At 47.6% G+C, this 16,635-nt stretch overlaps 1 protein-coding gene across 3 annotated transcripts in view; it reads left to right on the plus strand.

Annotated features, from left to right (window-relative positions):
- The window catches only part of LOC310752467 (alpha-2-macroglobulin-like protein 1), a 91,650-nt gene that overhangs the window by 53,069 nt on the left and 21,946 nt on the right, over positions 1-16,635 (plus strand). For all 3 annotated transcript variants that reach the window (XM_083592817.1, XM_083592818.1, XM_083592819.1), the window contains 8 exons: positions 2,794-2,908; positions 3,447-3,556; positions 5,372-5,533; positions 7,158-7,385; positions 9,443-9,506; positions 11,437-11,582; positions 11,777-11,923; positions 14,515-14,697. In XM_083592817.1, coding sequence (XP_083448943.1) covers positions 2,794-2,908; positions 3,447-3,556; positions 5,372-5,533; positions 7,158-7,385; positions 9,443-9,506; positions 11,437-11,582; positions 11,777-11,923; positions 14,515-14,697 — 1,155 coding nt within the window. The remainder of the gene's footprint in view (positions 1-2,793; positions 2,909-3,446; positions 3,557-5,371; positions 5,534-7,157; positions 7,386-9,442; positions 9,507-11,436; positions 11,583-11,776; positions 11,924-14,514; positions 14,698-16,635) is intronic.

A 16,635-nucleotide genomic window follows, 5' to 3' on the forward strand; every position in this document is an offset into this window, starting at 1 on the left:
AGTTTGGTCAAACTCATGCTGGTAGCTTCGAGAACACTGTCCAACCATCTTGTCCTCTGTCGTCCCTTTCTCCTTGTGCCCTCCATCTTTCCCAACATCAGGGTCTTTTCCAGGGAGTCTTCTCATCTCATGAGGTGGCCAAAGTATTGGAGCCTCAGCTTCACGATCTGTCCTTCCAGTGAGCACTCAGGGCTGATTTTCTTAAGAATTGATGTTTGATCTTATTGCAGTCCATGGGACTCTCAAGAGTCTCCTCCAGCACCGTAATTCAAAAACATCAATTCTTCGGTGATCAGCCTTCTTTATGGTCCAGCTCTCACTTCCATATATCACTACTGGGAAAACCATAGCTTTAATTATACGGACCTTTGTCGGCAAGGTGATGTCTCTGCTTTAATACATATTGTAAATTGTAAACTGGCCTGTGATCCTCGGATGAATGGCAGTATAGAAATTTAATTTAATTTAATAAGTAATAATAATAATAGCAATAATATTGGACCGTCTTGAGGGGCTGGGAGCTGGGGGCACTGTCATACAGTGGTTCCGCTCCTTCCTCCTGGGCCATGTTCAGAAAGTGGTGGTGGGGGATGAGTGTTCAGACCCCTGGACTCTCACTTGTGGGTGCCTCAGGGTTCTGTCCTCTCCCCCATGCTTTTCAACATTTACATGCAGCCGCTGGGAGAGATCATCAGGAGGTTTGGGCTGGGTGTTCATCAGTATGTGGATGATACCCAGCTCTACCTCTCTTTTAAATCAGAACCAGTGAGGGCGGTGAAGGTCCTGTGTGAGTGTCTGGAGGCGGTTGGAGGATGGATGGCGGCTAACAGATTGAGGTTGAATCCTGACAAGACAGAAGTACTGTTTTTGGGGGACAGGAGGCGGGCAGGTGTGGAGGATTCCCTGGTCCTGAATGGGGTAACTGTGCCCCTGAAGGACCAGGTGCGCAGCCTGGGAGTCATTTTGGACTCACAGCTGTCCATGGAGGCACAGGTCAAATCTGTGTCCAGGGCAGCTGTTTACCAGCTCCATCTGGTACGTAGGCTGAGACCCTATCTGCCTGCGGACTGTCTCGCCAGAGTGGTGCATGCTCTAGTTATCTCCCGCTTGGACTACTGCAATGCACTCTACGTGGGGCTACCTTTGAAGGTGACTCGGAAACTACAACTAATCCAGAATGCGGCAGCTAGACTGGTGACTGGGGGCGGCCACCAAGACCATATAACACCGGTCTTGAAAGACCTACATTGGCTCCCAGTACGTTTCCGAGCACAATTCAAAGTGTTGGTGCTGACCTTTAAAGCCCTAAACGGCCTCGGTCCAGTATACCTGAAGGAGCGTCTCCACCCCCATCATTCTGCCCAGACGCTGAGGTCCAGCGCCGAGGGCCTTCTGGCGGTTCCCTCATTGCGAGAAGCAAAGCTACAGGGAACCAGGCAGAGGGCCTTCTCGGTAGTGGTGCCCGCCCTGTGGAACGCCCTTCCAGCAGATGTCAAAGCGATAAACAACTACCTGACATTCAGAAGACATCTTAAGGCAGCCCTGTTCAGGGAAGTTTTTAACGTGTGATATTTTACTATATTTTTGGTTTCTATGGAAGCCGCCCAGAGTGGCTGGGGAGGCCCAGGCAGATGGGCGGGGTATAAATAATAAATTATTATTATTATTATTATTATTATTATTATTATTATTATATAATAGCTTAGGTGGATGTGGCGATAACACGTTAATGTCATGGCAAGAGAAGGGAGAACAAGATGCACAGCTGCTGCTTTAGGGGCAAATGAGCATTTGCCACAACAGAGCCTGACTCGTGCTTCTTGTTTTGCATGGCTAGTACAAGTCTGAAAAAATATGTGCAAGGCTAAGGCACACCAGATCTAGAAACCAACCAACCAAGTTTTACTGCATGATGCCTTATGGAATGTTACCCTGGCTGCAGACAACCAGCCATTTATTTATTTTCTTGTGTTGTGTTTATATCCCACCACCAGACTCAGACCTGCTCAGCTTCAGCCAGGGGATGGCCTCCTGTGCCTTCAGATCACCTTTTATTTGCAATTCCTCTGCTCCATCCCATCCAGATAGTGTATAGGCTGACTTGATTGACAGCGGGTGCGGCAGCTCAGTATCTCAGAAGCTACACGTACAGCTTTGCTAATGTACTTTCTTTTAAAATAATATTTATTAAATTTTCCATTTTAGCAATCCAATAAAAACCACATTAAAAATATTCCTAATTATAATACAATCAAAAAGACCAAATTTTATGCCGATTTTTGTATCTGGGTGACTTCCCATGCTCTGACGTTCAGGGAGTGATGATCTCACATTGCGCTGCGTTCCTTAAATAACCCAGGTAGTCCCAATAAAACATTCCCGATGTTGATCCTTCATTTATTTTTAACAGCCTCTGAATTCATTTTGCGAGAGGATTAGTCCTATGCAGTTCTGTGTGAAATTAGTTTTTCTTCTTTATTTTCTTTATCTTCTTGTTGTGATCCAACATTTCTCTTCGGCGACCCTCACTTTGGAAAGTTGCCAATAACATACAGTACATTGCACCCAGTGCCTCCTGCCCCTTCTTCCTTCCGGATGGGCAGCAGGTGCTGGATGATCAGTGGGTGGAGCTGCCCCCCCCCAGCCCTGGGGGGGGGAGGGTTTGGGAGGATAATTACTCCCATATTATCCTTGAACTCTGCATGAAAAGGCTCCCATGTAATGGGCGCAGCCGTTCACCATGGCAGACAAATAGGAAGTCTCTAATGTACTTTCTTTTCTTTGTATCTCCAGACAGATGAGACCGGCTTTGCTTATTTTACCATCAATGGGTCTGATTTAAATCTTTCTCAAAGCGGCTATAATGAGTATGTCAACTTTGTGGCAGAACTGGAGGAGAAAGGAACAGGTACAAAGGAAATAACAAGAAATGGGAACATACAATTTTCACCTTTGGCAAATCAGTCCACACCCCCACACCCCCCTTGATAGCCTTGCCTTTCTGATTTTTTCCAGTCAACTGTTTTCAAACCCTTAGGCTATTGAAAGTTGCTTTTGTATCAGGCTATTTACAGGGCTGGGGTTCATTCCTGCATTTCATCTGATTTTTCAAGGCACACATGACCTGCCTTGCAGATACCTAGGGATCCTCTGCAGCTCACACAACAAATTTTGTCCTGGTGGTACAGTTTCCACAAGAGAAATGGCATTTCTCACAAGTCGTTATATCTGACTCAGTGAGCTGTGACACCAGTTTTTTGTTTAAGAGAACTGGAGGTCTGGAAGCCTCCATGTACACATGCTCACGAGAGTGACGTCCTTGCAGTTTTTTGTAAGGTCTAGTTAACAATGTGTCTAGAACTTTTGCAGAAATGTCAAACCTACCGCTGTCCTTTTTGTAGCATTCCAGTTGCTGTGCTAAACCAACCCGCCTGTTCTCTATGCAGGAGTGATTCAGACAGGATACGGTGTCTTGCCTATTGCCGCAAAGGAAGTCAAGGTGGAGTTTAGCAAACTCAATCCATTCTACAAACAAGGTTTCCCATACACAGGAGAGGTAACATCCTATCCTTTCTGTTTAATAAAGCAGTCTTTAGGATAGATTTGCTCTTACTTTTGAAGTAGGCACTGAAACGATACCTTTTTGTGACATAGCCCTTCTATGAAAGTTTACCTTCCCAAAAAATACATTGAAAAGCAGCCTTTCTCTGATGAAGTATCTTAGAATCATAGAGCTGTAGAGTTGGAAGGGACCAGTGCTATTTTTCTAGAAAAAGAGGTGCCAGAACTCACTATGAATTCTTCCCTTGTTTTCTTGTACAGTCGTACCTTGGTTCTCAAACGGAATCCATTCCGGAAGTCCATTCGACTTCTCAAAACGTTCGAACACCAAGGCGCAGCTTCCGATTGGCTGAGGTAGCTTCCTGCACTCTGCAGATGCCACGCCAGATGTTTGGGTTCCAAAAAAAGTTTGCTCATCGGAACACTCACTTCTGGGTTTGCGGCCTTCGGGAGCCAAAACGTTCGAGTCGCAAGGTGTTTGGGATCCAAGGTACAACTTTAATGGCAATGGCACCCACTTGAGAGCACTGGCGGAGGAAGAGGAGTGCAGGGGGAGCGCACTGCCCCCAGCAGAGTGATCCTGGTGGGGTGCCATCACAGCTGCCCCCCTGCCCGCGGTGGGTGCCATGCCCCCACAGGCGGCATGCCACACCCCCAGGATGCACATCACGCCCCCACCTGCTCTCCACCCCCCAGTGCTGAAGCATGAAGTTCCGCCACTGCTTGAGAGGTGCCAGAACTGAGTTCTGGTGAGTCCTGGCTTGAAAAAAGCCCTGGAAGGGACCCTGAGGGTTTTCTAAACCAGTCCCCTGCAATGTGGGAATCCGGGGGTGGACTTGAACCAGCAACCTTTTGGTTAACAGCCAGGCGCACTGAGCCATTTCACCACTGTAAGCAGTGCCAAATTTACATATAAGCTAAACAAGTTATAGCTTAGGGCACCACTCTCTTGGGGCCCCCAAAAAACTTTAAAGGAAAAAAACTGGATGTACTTTGATAAAATACATATTTTGTTATGTGCAAATGGCTTTAGATACCTGTTAGGTCCATAAATTACCATATAGCTTATATTCAACACACACAAAAACAGCGGCAATTTGTTGTTGACAAAGGACAGCTGGGCATATAAAGGGCCCCATTACCTTCAGTAGCTTAGGGCCTCATCAAACCTAAATTCGGCCCTAACTGTAAGCTTTTAATTCTTCACGGGGAGGAACTATTTGATATAAACAGCACTCTGCATGAAAACAAGGTAGTAATGTCAGCCTTTACAACACTCAGGCTTTACAACCTCCAAATAAATGTGTGAATCAGCCACAAATGATGCCTCTTCCTTTATATTGTATGTTGTGGTAGGGAAGCAGAATAGGGAAGAGGGCTAGCAGCAGTGGCAGAATTTGGGCTTTCAGATTTCAGTGGTGCCCTGTGCCACGCTAAAATTCAGCACCCCCTACCTTATAGCATTAGTGGGGTGCCCCCTGCAGCCACACTGGTTGCACTGCCCTAGAACTGCCTCTTCTAGCAGCAGAAATGCCAGTCAGAAATCTTACAGTCCATGACAGACAGACAGACTACCTGGAGGAGAGCATTCATATCCCGAGATAGCTCAGAGCCCCTCTTCTTATCATTAGACCTTGAGGGGCAATATCTGAATAGTGTTGTTGTGCTCTTGCCCACAAGACTAAACAAATGCCTCAGCATATATATATATATATATATATATATATATATATATATATATATTTACGTGCGAGAACAGTTGGCTGTAAAGAAGTTAGGCGGTTGGCTTATTTCCCTTTTATTCACGCAGATGATGGTTTCAGTCAATAAAGTGCCTGTCAAGAACAGGACTGTCTATCTCACAGTTGACGTTGATGATGTGGAGACAACCACTTCCTATGTCACAGATGAGAATGGTGAAGTCTCCTTCTCCCTGGACACAACTAAGTGGCACGACATGGTTTCCTTAAGGGTGAGTTAAATATTTGGACATGTCTTAAGGAAGAGGAGGGGTGAAGAGATGCATTTTCCTGTGCATCCCCCCCCCCACTTCCTTAGGGTTGCTTTTCCTATAGGTTGTTGTTGTTGTTGTTATTATTATTATTATTATTATTATTATTATTATTATTATTTACTTCTGGAACTTAGGGCTTGTCCACACTTCTGCTTATTCTGGGATGTCAATAGGCAGGGAGTTCCAAAGTGCTACCACACTAAAAGGTTGGTGTTTTGCAAATGCAGCATGAATACTGTGTGGCACATCATCATCATAAACTTTATTGCACTAGCCAAAGGCCATGGCACCATTCGCAAAGGAAACAAAAAGAAAAACAACAATAACCATAAAAACCACCAAAACATCAGGGACTGCAAATACAATAGACCACGGTCACGTCTCCTAGAAATCATTTGTTGCATACGATAGAATAGCAGGGGGTTCTCAGATAGAATGTGCCAGCTTAAATGTCCGAATCACCTTTGCAATTGACCACTATTTTATCCAGTTCTTTTCTCCTGGTCTTCTTAGCGTGTGGCACAAGTAACTGTGCCAGTTCCACAGATCACAGCAGTTGAGTGGACATATATGAAACAGGACTATCTCACAGGGAAACTGGATCCAAGCTTTTAATGGTTTCATTTAGCAAAAGTAGAATCTTGAAGTTGGTGCTGAAATGCCTTGGGGCACCTGTGTTCTAGTCACGGTACCTGAACTTTCAGTGACAAAGCTGGGTCCAGAAGCACCACAGTGAATCTGCTCCCTCAGGCAGAGTACAACACCATTGAGGGTAGGGAATTGGCCAATTTCTTGGGCATGGGAGCATTTGTGGTATATGTAGTTATTGGGATGTGGGTGGCACTGTGATCTAAACCACTGAGCCTCTTGGGCTTGCAGAACGGAAGGTCGGCAGTTCGAATCCCCGCAATGGAGTGAGCTCCCGTTGCTCTGTCCCAGTTCCTGCCAATCTGGCTGTTCAAAAGCATGCCAGTTCAAGCAGATAAATAGGTGCTGCTGCGGCAGGAAGGTAAACAGTGTTTCCGTGCACTCTGGTTTCCGTCACGGTGTCCCGTTGTGCCAGAAGCGGTTTAGTCATGCTGGCCCCGTGATCTGGAAGGCTGTCTGTGGACAAACGCCTGCTCCCTCGGCCTGAAAGCGAGATGAGCGCCACAACCCCATAGTCGCCTTTGACCATCCAGGGTTCCTTTACCTTTACCTTTTACATAGTTGCAGGATTTCCGTAGGAAGCTTAGGAGCGTGTAGTAGTTGCAAACAAAGCAGCATGTCTGCCCCAAAACACTGGGCAGGCTCAGACAATATCGGAAGCAGGATCGTGCAGAACTGCCTCAATGCCATTGCAAGCACAAATCACCACAATGAAAAGGAAGTCCTTGAAGAGATTGTTACTTTCTTCTATGATTCTTAGCTGGGAGCCACGACAGTTACAAAGATGTGAAGACTGGTTTACATGTGTAGTATATACTGTGCCCTAATGTTAGGTTCACATGCCTTGTATTGCCACCCAGTTGTCTCTTGTTGATTGTCACCCCAAACACCCTAAATTAATTATGATCCTTGCTGTTCTCTTTTTGCTCCATAGGGTAGATACACCCTTGAGAATGTGACTGGCTTTGAGAGTCTTATGATGTCGGAATCTGAAAGTTTCATGTGGTTGAAGCCCTTCTACTCTGAGAGCAATAGTTTCCTGGAGATCCAGCATGTGGAGGAAGAGCTGCCCTGTGGAAAAGACCAGGAAGTCCTGGTGGATTACGTCATAGACCGGAAAGAACTGGGCCCTGATGCTGACCATGTAGATTTCTATTATTTGGTGAGCATCTGGTCTAGGGAAAGTCGAGGACTAAATTATTTGGGGGCCAGAGCCAGAATTGAATCATAGAATTGTAGAGCTGGAAGGGACCCCGAGGGTCTAATCCAACCCCCTGGAATGCAGGAATCTCAGCTAAAGCATCCATGACAGATGGCCATCCAACCTCTGCTTAAAAACCTCCAAGGAAGGAGATTCCACAACCTCTCATGGGAGTCTGTGAGTGAGGTACAGGGGCATAGTGGAGGGGGGCCGTGGCCTGGGCACAATTTTGTGAGGGGGCGCAAACAGGCACCTATCCACAGCAGGCTCCTTCATTGGAGTTTGGCTCCAAGTAAGAAGACACTGCACTTAGGCTGCGGCGCTCATGCTTGGCAGTAGCTCTGTCCCCAGGTCACGCTTGACCCAGGGTGTGCGTGTGGGAATGTTAATGGTGACAGGAGAGGATATATTGTTTATTTATATCCTTCCTAACTTGTGTTAGCAAGTTCCTTTACTTAGCAGAGTGCCTTCCCCTTTACAAAGCACAGCCGATAGCTGGTTGCAGGCTCGTGTGAGCCTCTGACGATTATACAGTTCAGTCTGTCTCAGATTGAAATGTAAGTTCCTGGTAAGTTCCCTTGAATCCCTCTTAAAAGAATAAAGACGCCACAATCTTATTTAAGGTCAATAAAAGAAGTTTACTTACATCGGTTCACAGTTGGATCCCTGAAGGCAGACTTAGTTACAAATATGTACATGTGGATCTACCCCATATGGGGGAATAATCCCAGTGACTGCAAGCTAGAAGTCCGGCAGTTCACATGATGAAAGGAAGATGGAAAAGAGAGAGAGAGGTGCTGCGTGACTCGTCCTTTTGTTACCTGGGCAGGTTAGGTCACACCCACCTTCTGTCACATGCAAAAGGAAGGATGTTCCAGCCAGGAGGAACAGGAAGTTTTGCCTGGCTGGACCAAACATTCCCTCGCATGTCTGCTCTAGCATTACAAGGAATGTTGTACTTGACTGCTCCCAGTGGATTACATCAGCTCTCCTTGGTCATGGCGAAGTGCACCCAGCTGCAGCAGCTCCACCATCGGGTCAGGCCTTGCCTAGCGGCGGAGGGCAGGAGGAGAGTGGGCAGCAGCTTCCCTGCTCTTTTCCTCCCCTGGACTGTGGCACACGGGAGGGTGCCCTCCATGCCTGCATGTCTCAAGCACCGTGGGCATATGCTCTGCCGATGGTGAGGTATACCTCTCCTTCTTTCTCTCTGTTTCTCTCCAGCCCCTCTCCTTGCTGAAATTAGACTGAGGTTACGGATTGGGCTGTAGCTGGGCCACCCCCTTCTAATTCTTTGTGGACAGTGGAGAACTGTGTGAGAGAGAAAAGAATGAATGGCGTATATGGAGGAATAATGGGTACATGCAAAAGGAAAGGGGAGTGCAAAAGGAAAAAAGAGAGAGAGAAAAATGGGAATAAAATTAAATGATTAGTGAAGGCAACACAGCAGAAACAGTTGAAATGGAGAAATGAAAATGGAATAAAATAACAAGAAGACGGAAAAGGGCAGAATTGAGAATAGTATTTGTGTTGCAGTGTGTACCGGTATTTCTGTTTCTCTTGCTCATTGTGAATCTGTTTGGATCCAAACAGCAGGGACCTTCCAGTGGCCTTTGTGGCTCCTGTATGGGTTGTCCAGCCATCAGCAGAGATATAGCAGAAGCTGAGCTGAGATAGATCAGCCTCAGTGGTTCATTCCATCCGTGGCTTGTTGCGTGGAAAGCTTTGCTGAGATCTCAGATAAAAGTGAAGGGCTTCACACGCAACAGTTGCTGTTGTGCCCAGTGCGCAGAAGACAGGGAGCTGCAGGCTTTCCTGGTTATTGCCCCCAATTTCATGTTCTGAAGTAGCAAGTGCGGTTTCTATTAATCTATGAGCCTCCCCTAGTAAAACCCATCGCACAGTCTCTGCAGGCTGCTTCCTGTCCGACATTTCTCTCTCCCTTTCTTGTATTTCTACTGCCAAAGAGGGTGGGGAGGCTTTTCCTTTTGCCCCTGGCCTAACAAACCATCTCCCTGCAGATTGTGTCCAAAGGGAAGATTGTCTCCAGTGGACAGAAGACCGTTCCTGTTGGCCAGGATGAGAGTAAGTGAGAGATCCATCGGAGAAGCACCACACTTGGCCAAGCTGATCATGTTTGGTGGGCCTAATCTGTGTAGTCTGGTGTGTCTTTCAAGAATGAGGAGATGGCCACGAACTTTAGTAGCAGCCAGGACATGGTATGAGAGTGTTGAACCAATTGGAGACACCACTGTGCCTGGTGGACCATCACCAAGCAATCTTAGCACAGTCACGTTTGACTTCAAAAGAGGAAACTTTTAAAATGTATTAACCACTCAGCTTACATTACGCAGCTGTCTGTCTCCCCATCTGGTTCAACACCTCAGATTGGGCCCAGTCTGAACTGGGGCCTTCCACGACTCCAAGTTTGATTCAGATGTGAAACCATAATTAAACATGCAGTTACCACAAGTGGGAGACTCTCACCTGCACCATCTGCTTCCCCTGCCAACCGCGTGGTTCATGAAGGTTGCATGCAACTAATTTTTACCCACTGAAATGAATGGACCTAAGTTAGTCATAGCCCTTGATTGCAGTGGGTGTACTCTGAGTAAAAGTGAATTGAATACAACCCTCAGGGTTTAAAGCCCAGATTCAACAGATGATTGCTTGGCTGCCCTCCTCCCCTGCTTTTGACAGCCCCAACATCCAGAATTTGTCAGGAGTCAATGCACATCCGATGTGTGTGTCTCTCTCTCTCACACACATATCATGGGCACAACTTTCTGGCGCTGAACAGATTTAAATCTTATGAATGACTCCTGAGTTTTTTTCACTTGGCAAAGAATCTCATTCTAAAGTGCTTGTTGGCATACGATTCACAGTCAGTGTCTTCCAAGTACAGTGGTGCCCCGCAAGACAAATGCCTCGCAAGACGGAAAACTCGCTAGACGAAAGGGTTTTCCGTTTTTTGAACTGCTTGCAAGTTTGTTTCCTTTTTCTTAACACCATTAATACAGTTGCGACTTGACGTCGAGGAGCAACTCATAGAACGCAGTGTACATAGTAGCCTTTTTTGAGGTTTTTAAAGACTTTGGTGATTTTTGAAGCTTTTCCAAAACTTCTTTTGCAGCCATTTGGTAAGTCAAGCTTTTAAAACTTTTTTTGGGGGGTTTGGATTTTAGGTTGGGGTGTTTGGAATTCAAGGACTTGGTGTTGGGGAGGGGTTTGCAAGAATCTGGAAGCTTGTGTGTTTTTTTCCTGCATTTTTATGATTTTTTGTGACCATTGGGGCACTCTGCTGTTTTTTTTAAAAAATTTCTGGATTTGAATTTCTGTGTGCTGGGTGGCTGGGGGAACAGTTGGGGAGGGGTTTGCAAGAATCTGGAAGCTTGTGGTTTTTTCTGCATTTTTATGATTTTCTGTGACCATTGGGCCACTCTGCTGTTTTTTTAAAAAATTTCTGGGTTTGAATTTTGAAATGCTCTTTACAGTATGTGTGACTTTAAAGAGCACTTAATAAACTCTTGTTGTACCAAATCTGGCTTTGTTTGGACTTTTTTTGACCATAGGAACGCATTAATTGATTTTCAATGCATTCCTATGGGATTTCGTGCTTCGCAAGACGAAGAATTCGCTAGACGGAAAAATTCGCAGAACGAATTAATTTCGTCTTGCGAGGCACCACTGTAAGGCGAATTACCATAGCAGACTGATAGATGGAAATAGGATTTTTTTTTTAAAAAAAGAACTTGCTGTGTAGTGCAGAATGGAATTTGTTATTAGCAATAAATCAGTTATTAAGTTCAAGACATGAGGGTTAGAACACTTCTGCAGTGCACAGGGGGGCTGGCTTGATTTTCTTTACTTTACCATCATCTAGCAGAAGTGAGATGCACAGGGATGTTTTTTTCTCATGTTGTAAGACATGAATGCTTTCTCTCTCTCTCTCTCTCTCTCTCTCTCTCTCTCTCTCTCTCTCCTTTCCCCCCATTCTCCCTTTCCCCTGATCCAGCTCTGAAAGGCACCTTCTCCCTCATCTTGTCTACGAGCTCTGACCTGGCACCCACAGTCAGGCTTCTTCTGTACACTGTGTTTCTGGATGGCGAGGTGGCGGCTGACGTGGATCAGTTTGAGATAGAGAAATGCTTCAAACACAAGGTGGGTAAGGAAGCAAGTGGGGCAGGGTGAGGCCTTGCATCCTGCAAATCTTCAGATCCTTTTTGCTGTTCACAATACTCACTCTTTCTCCACCATCCTCCATGACGTTCTAGCCCTGGTGCTGCCTGTTATCCACTCTCATCGCCGCAGGTTTCCTAACTGACCATTCCTGTTTTGTTTGCCTCCTTCCACAGGTGAATTTGGACTTCTCTGCAGCGGAGGAGCTTCCAGGATCAAAAGTCAGTCTGCAACTCGAGGCTGCCCCTGGTGCTCTGTGCTCTCTCCGTGCTGTCGACAAGAGTGTCCTCCTGGTGGAAGATGATACGCTGACACCAAATAAAGTAAGGGTGCTCTTCCTTCTCAGTTATTATTAGTCTCCACAATGGAAGATTCAGACAGGAGAGCATATTTACAGCTTTATTCAACGTAGATCAGAACAAAGGAAAAACATGCCTGCCTGCCTCCGTGTTCAGGAAAACAGACGGAACAAAAGCTATATACAAAACGGAAACTCCCAGTGAGCAGGAAGTAAACAGGCATGTGACACACCACAATCATGCCTGACCGACCCCCCAGTTGATGGGCATTGCCATTCAAATGGTGTGTGTGTGTGCGCACCATGTCATGTGATCAATTCTGTGGGCAGGGCTTCCCATCCCCTCCTGCCCCCAATATTTTATTCAAGTTAGCACTCCTGGACTGACAGATGGTTGGTTCCATTATTTAGCTTCTGCCTTTTCCCTTCCATGTCATGAGCTGCAGCAGAGGCCTTGGTTATGAATCCCAGCAGCCCTTCTGCCTTTGTAGCACTTTAGCAACCCTTCCTTCCATCCCTCTTCAATTCTTCACCAAATCCCATCTTTCCATGCTTCCATTATCTTTAAGGCCTTCCTTGATACAGTGGTACCTCGGGTTAAGAACTTAATTTGTTCCGGAGGTCCGTTCTTAACCTGAAACTGTTCTTAACATGAGGTACCACTTTAGCTAATGGGGCCGCCACGCGATTTCTGTTCTCATCCTGAGGTAAAGTTCTTAACCTGAGGTACTACTTCCGGGTTAGTGGAGTCTGTAACCTGAAGCGTTTGTAACCCGAAGCGTTTGTAACCCGAGGTACCACTGTACAGTCCATGCTAAGAACCTCCCATTTTTTTTATTGTATTACCCATGATATACTATGGTGTGTAGCATGACAGCACTGCCAGGGACTGGGCAGAGGAAGAATGGTGCAGACCACCTCCCCAGCCTGACTCTTCCAGAGAAGAAGACAGTTCAGAATAAATAATAATAATAATAATAATAATAATAATAATAATAATAATAATAATCTTTTTTTATTTATATCCCACCCTCCTCGGCCAGAGCCGGGCTGAGGGGGGCTAACACCAGTAAAATTATAATAAAAACATAATGGGGGGGGCGGGAAACCAATTTATTAAAATACGGGTTAAAATACAATTTTAAATTCAGCTTCATTTTAATAATAGCCCATAGATCAAAACCATAAGGGGAGGGAAACATAAGGGTCAGGCTGAGTCCAAGCCAAAGGCCAGGCGGAACAGCTCTGTCTTGCAGGCCCTGTGGAAAGATGTCAAGTCCTGCAGGGCCCTAGTCTCTTGTGACAGAGCGTTCCACCAAGTCAGGGCCAGTACTGAAAAGGCCCTGGTCCTAGTTGAGACCAATCTAACCACCTTGCGACTTGGGACCTCCAAAATGTTGTCATTTGCGGACCTTAAGGTCCTCCACGGGGCACACCAGGAGAGGCGGTCCCGTAGGTACGTGGGTCCTAGGCCTCATAGGGCTTTAAAGGTCAAAATCTGGGCTTTGAGGGAGATCACAGCTCAGAGGCAGATGAGGGGGAAAGCTGGGAAATAATGGAAGAGGAGGAAGAAGAAGCACTAGAGGGGCAACAGCTGGCGGACTCAGTGTCTTTAGAAAGCATAGCATTCCAGACACCCTCTCTCCCAGAACACGACAGGCCTTGAAAGTAGGAGAGCAGAGGGCACGTCCCAGCACCGTAGAGATGACTCGTGAGGAAGTGGGAGGGGGTGGAGATTCACTTGGAGCAACGCCATTATTCCAAGAGATCACATTCCCAAGCCACTCTCTGTGAATATTGAATAAAAGCAGATGGTAAGGACTTTCCCTTGTCTTGTCCATTCCTGGCAACCTGCCGTGGGGGGTTGGTTCCTTTGCTGCCTGACAAGCACATCATTAAGAAGGGAGATACAGTGTTGTATTCCATGCAGTGCAGTGCCTGAGCGGCACAATTGCATTTACAAATGAAATACTGATCCACAGTGGCGTAGCATGGGTTGCCAGCTGCCGGGGCCGTGCAGAGGTGGGTGGAGGGTGGGAGGGAAACGGAAACGGACGGAGTACATATGCACATTCAACTGCTTAAAGCATCCATATCACCCAGGAGATCGCAGCCATAGAGTCGATTATTTGTCTGGAGATGTAACTTCCTAGTTTGCATGGAAAAGCCGTTTGCAATGGAGCCCAGTGACGGAAGAACGTGGCCGTATCGACGCAGCTCTCTGTGTTGGAATTTTGCACCCAGGGCAACTGCCTCTGTGGCCTCCCTTTTGTCAGCAGACAAAAAGGGGCTTCAGTCTGGCTTGGGGCTCAACCTGTATGATTTGGCTTTATCAACACTGAATACAGTGGTACCTCGGGTTAAGTACTTAATTCGTTCCGGAACCTGAAACTGTTCTTAACCTGAAGCACCACTTTAGCTAATGGGGCCTCCCGCTGCTGCCACGCCGCCGGAGCCTGATTTCTGTTCTCATCCTGAAGCAAAGTTCTTAACCTGAAGCACTATTTCTGGGTTAGCGGAGTCTGTAACCTGAAGCGTATGTAACCTGAAGCGTATGTAACCTGAGGTACCACTGTATAGTTACGTGTTTCCTCCCTTCCAACTCTCTGCTTTCAGGTGTTCGGTCATTTTAGTTACGATTACGTGTATTTAACTTCTGGAAGAGGATTTCCCTATCGCTTGGAAGACTTTGAGCCATATCCTTGCCTGCCTCCTCTGGCTCCAAGCCAAAAGCAAAAGAGGGCCCTGAAGGTAGCCCATTGGTCTCAGAGTGAGGCCGATGTTTTTAGCCTGTTCAAGGTGAGTAGAATTTGCCCCCGAGTTTAGCTTCTCCCAAAGGTGCCTTGCTCATTTCCATGAGATGCACCCTACAGACCCTCCCAGTGCCCCTATTTTCTAGGGACCGTCCCAGGTTTAAAGAAACCACATCTGATGGGTGGCCCTGTGAAATATACTCAGAGTCGCAAAGTGATTTCATGCTCTTTATTCAGCTCATAGTGGTGAGGAGGAATGAATGCAAGTCCCCTCAAGGTATCTGCTTTATATACATTATTTACACAATGGGCTGCACATGATTGGCTAATTCCGGAATTCTACTGTAAGCCAATCAGGTTGTGGATTCACTTCTATCTGGAGCATGATTGGGTGGTTCCTGCCAACCAATCATATTGCTGCATTGTTCTAGGACCAATCAGACTGCTGCATTCTGAATCCTATTGTTCTAGGACCAATCAGACTGCTGCCTTTTGGATCCTATTGTTCTAGGACCAACCAGACTGCTGCAGTTTGGCTCCTATTCAACTCAGTACATAACACCCCTCCCCTCTAAGTTCCAGTCCTGCCCGGGAGGTCGCATTCATAGTCCTCGAGGTACGCCGGTGGCCTACGTGTGCGTTGCGGCCTGGGGTGTTCCCTGGTCCGGGGTTCAGGTTCTGGCTCATGTTCCAAGGATGCTGGCTGTGATGGGCCTGTTTGGTCTGGTGCAACCAGCTCGCTCAGTCGTGGTTCTGGTTCCGGTGTCCTTTCGGCCTCGCGGGTCCTCTCTGTATTTACTGATTCTGCCTCTCCTGCTGGCCCCTCCTGCTCTATGGGCCTCACTGCCCTTCTGTTCCCTTGGGACTCCTCTGACCTTTCCTCCTCCTGGTTTTCTCCCGGGAATCGTCGCCGTATCTGGTCGCAGTGGCGGCGCCAGCATTGCCCCCCATCCGTTAGCACCTCGTACGACACGGGACCAGTGACCCTGGTGACTGTGGCGGGTACCCATGCTGGGCCTGCCCCAAAATTCTTTGCGTACACTGGGTCCTGGGCCTCGAGGTCCGGGGGTTCCTGCCTTCCCCCACCACTACCTCATCCTGAGCTCTATCGGGGTGAAGGCGGTCCAATCTGATTGCAAGGCGCCGACCCATTAGTAGTTCAGCGGGGCTCCGGCCAGTCGTTGAGCTGGGGGTGCTGTGTTGTGCTAGGAGGAATGTGGCAAGGCGGTACTCCCAATCCCCTTGCGTCATGCGGCGAAGGGTGTCCTTGGTGGTCCGCACCATGCGTTCTGCTTGGCCATTGGTGGCAGGGTGGAATGGCGCCGAACGGATGTGGCGGATGGCGTTCTGCGCTGTGAAGGTTTGGAATTCTCCTGACGTAAATGAAGTCCCGTTGTCAGAGACGAGAGTGTCAGGGAGCCCGTGGGTTGCAAACAGCCTGCGTAGTACCCGGATGGCTGCGGACGTAGAAGTGGACGGTACCAATGCGACTTCCAGCCATTTGGTGTAGGAGTCCACCACTATGAAGAATGTTTTCCCCTGAAAGGGGCCAGCGAAGTCCACATGCAGGCGTGACCATGGTGCTCGGGCGGACTCCCAGGACTGGACTGGGGCCCTTGGGGGATCTGGGCGGGATTCTTGGCAGGCCTGGCAGTGTTTGACCCAGGCCTCTATCTCTCCGTCGATCCCTGGCCACCACACATAACTCCTGGCAAGGGCCTTCATTTTTACTACCCCTGGGTGTGTCTCGTGTAGGGCTGTGAGGACCCTTTTGCGGAGGGGCTGGGGAACAACGACCCTGCTTCCCCATAACAGGCACCCCTTGTGGGCCGACAGTTCGTGTTTGCGGGTTGTGTAGCCGGCGAATTCTGGCCCGGGGCTGCTGCTGGGCCATCCCCTCCACACCCAGTCCAGGACCCGGGAGATGACCCTATCTTTCTTGGAATGGTGTGCAACTTCTTGTGCCTGAATGGGGCGGTCGGGA

This window comes from Podarcis filfolensis, assembly GCF_964270895.1.
Source record: "Podarcis filfolensis genome assembly, chromosome: 17".
NCBI lineage: Eukaryota > Metazoa > Chordata > Lepidosauria > Squamata > Lacertidae > Podarcis > Podarcis filfolensis.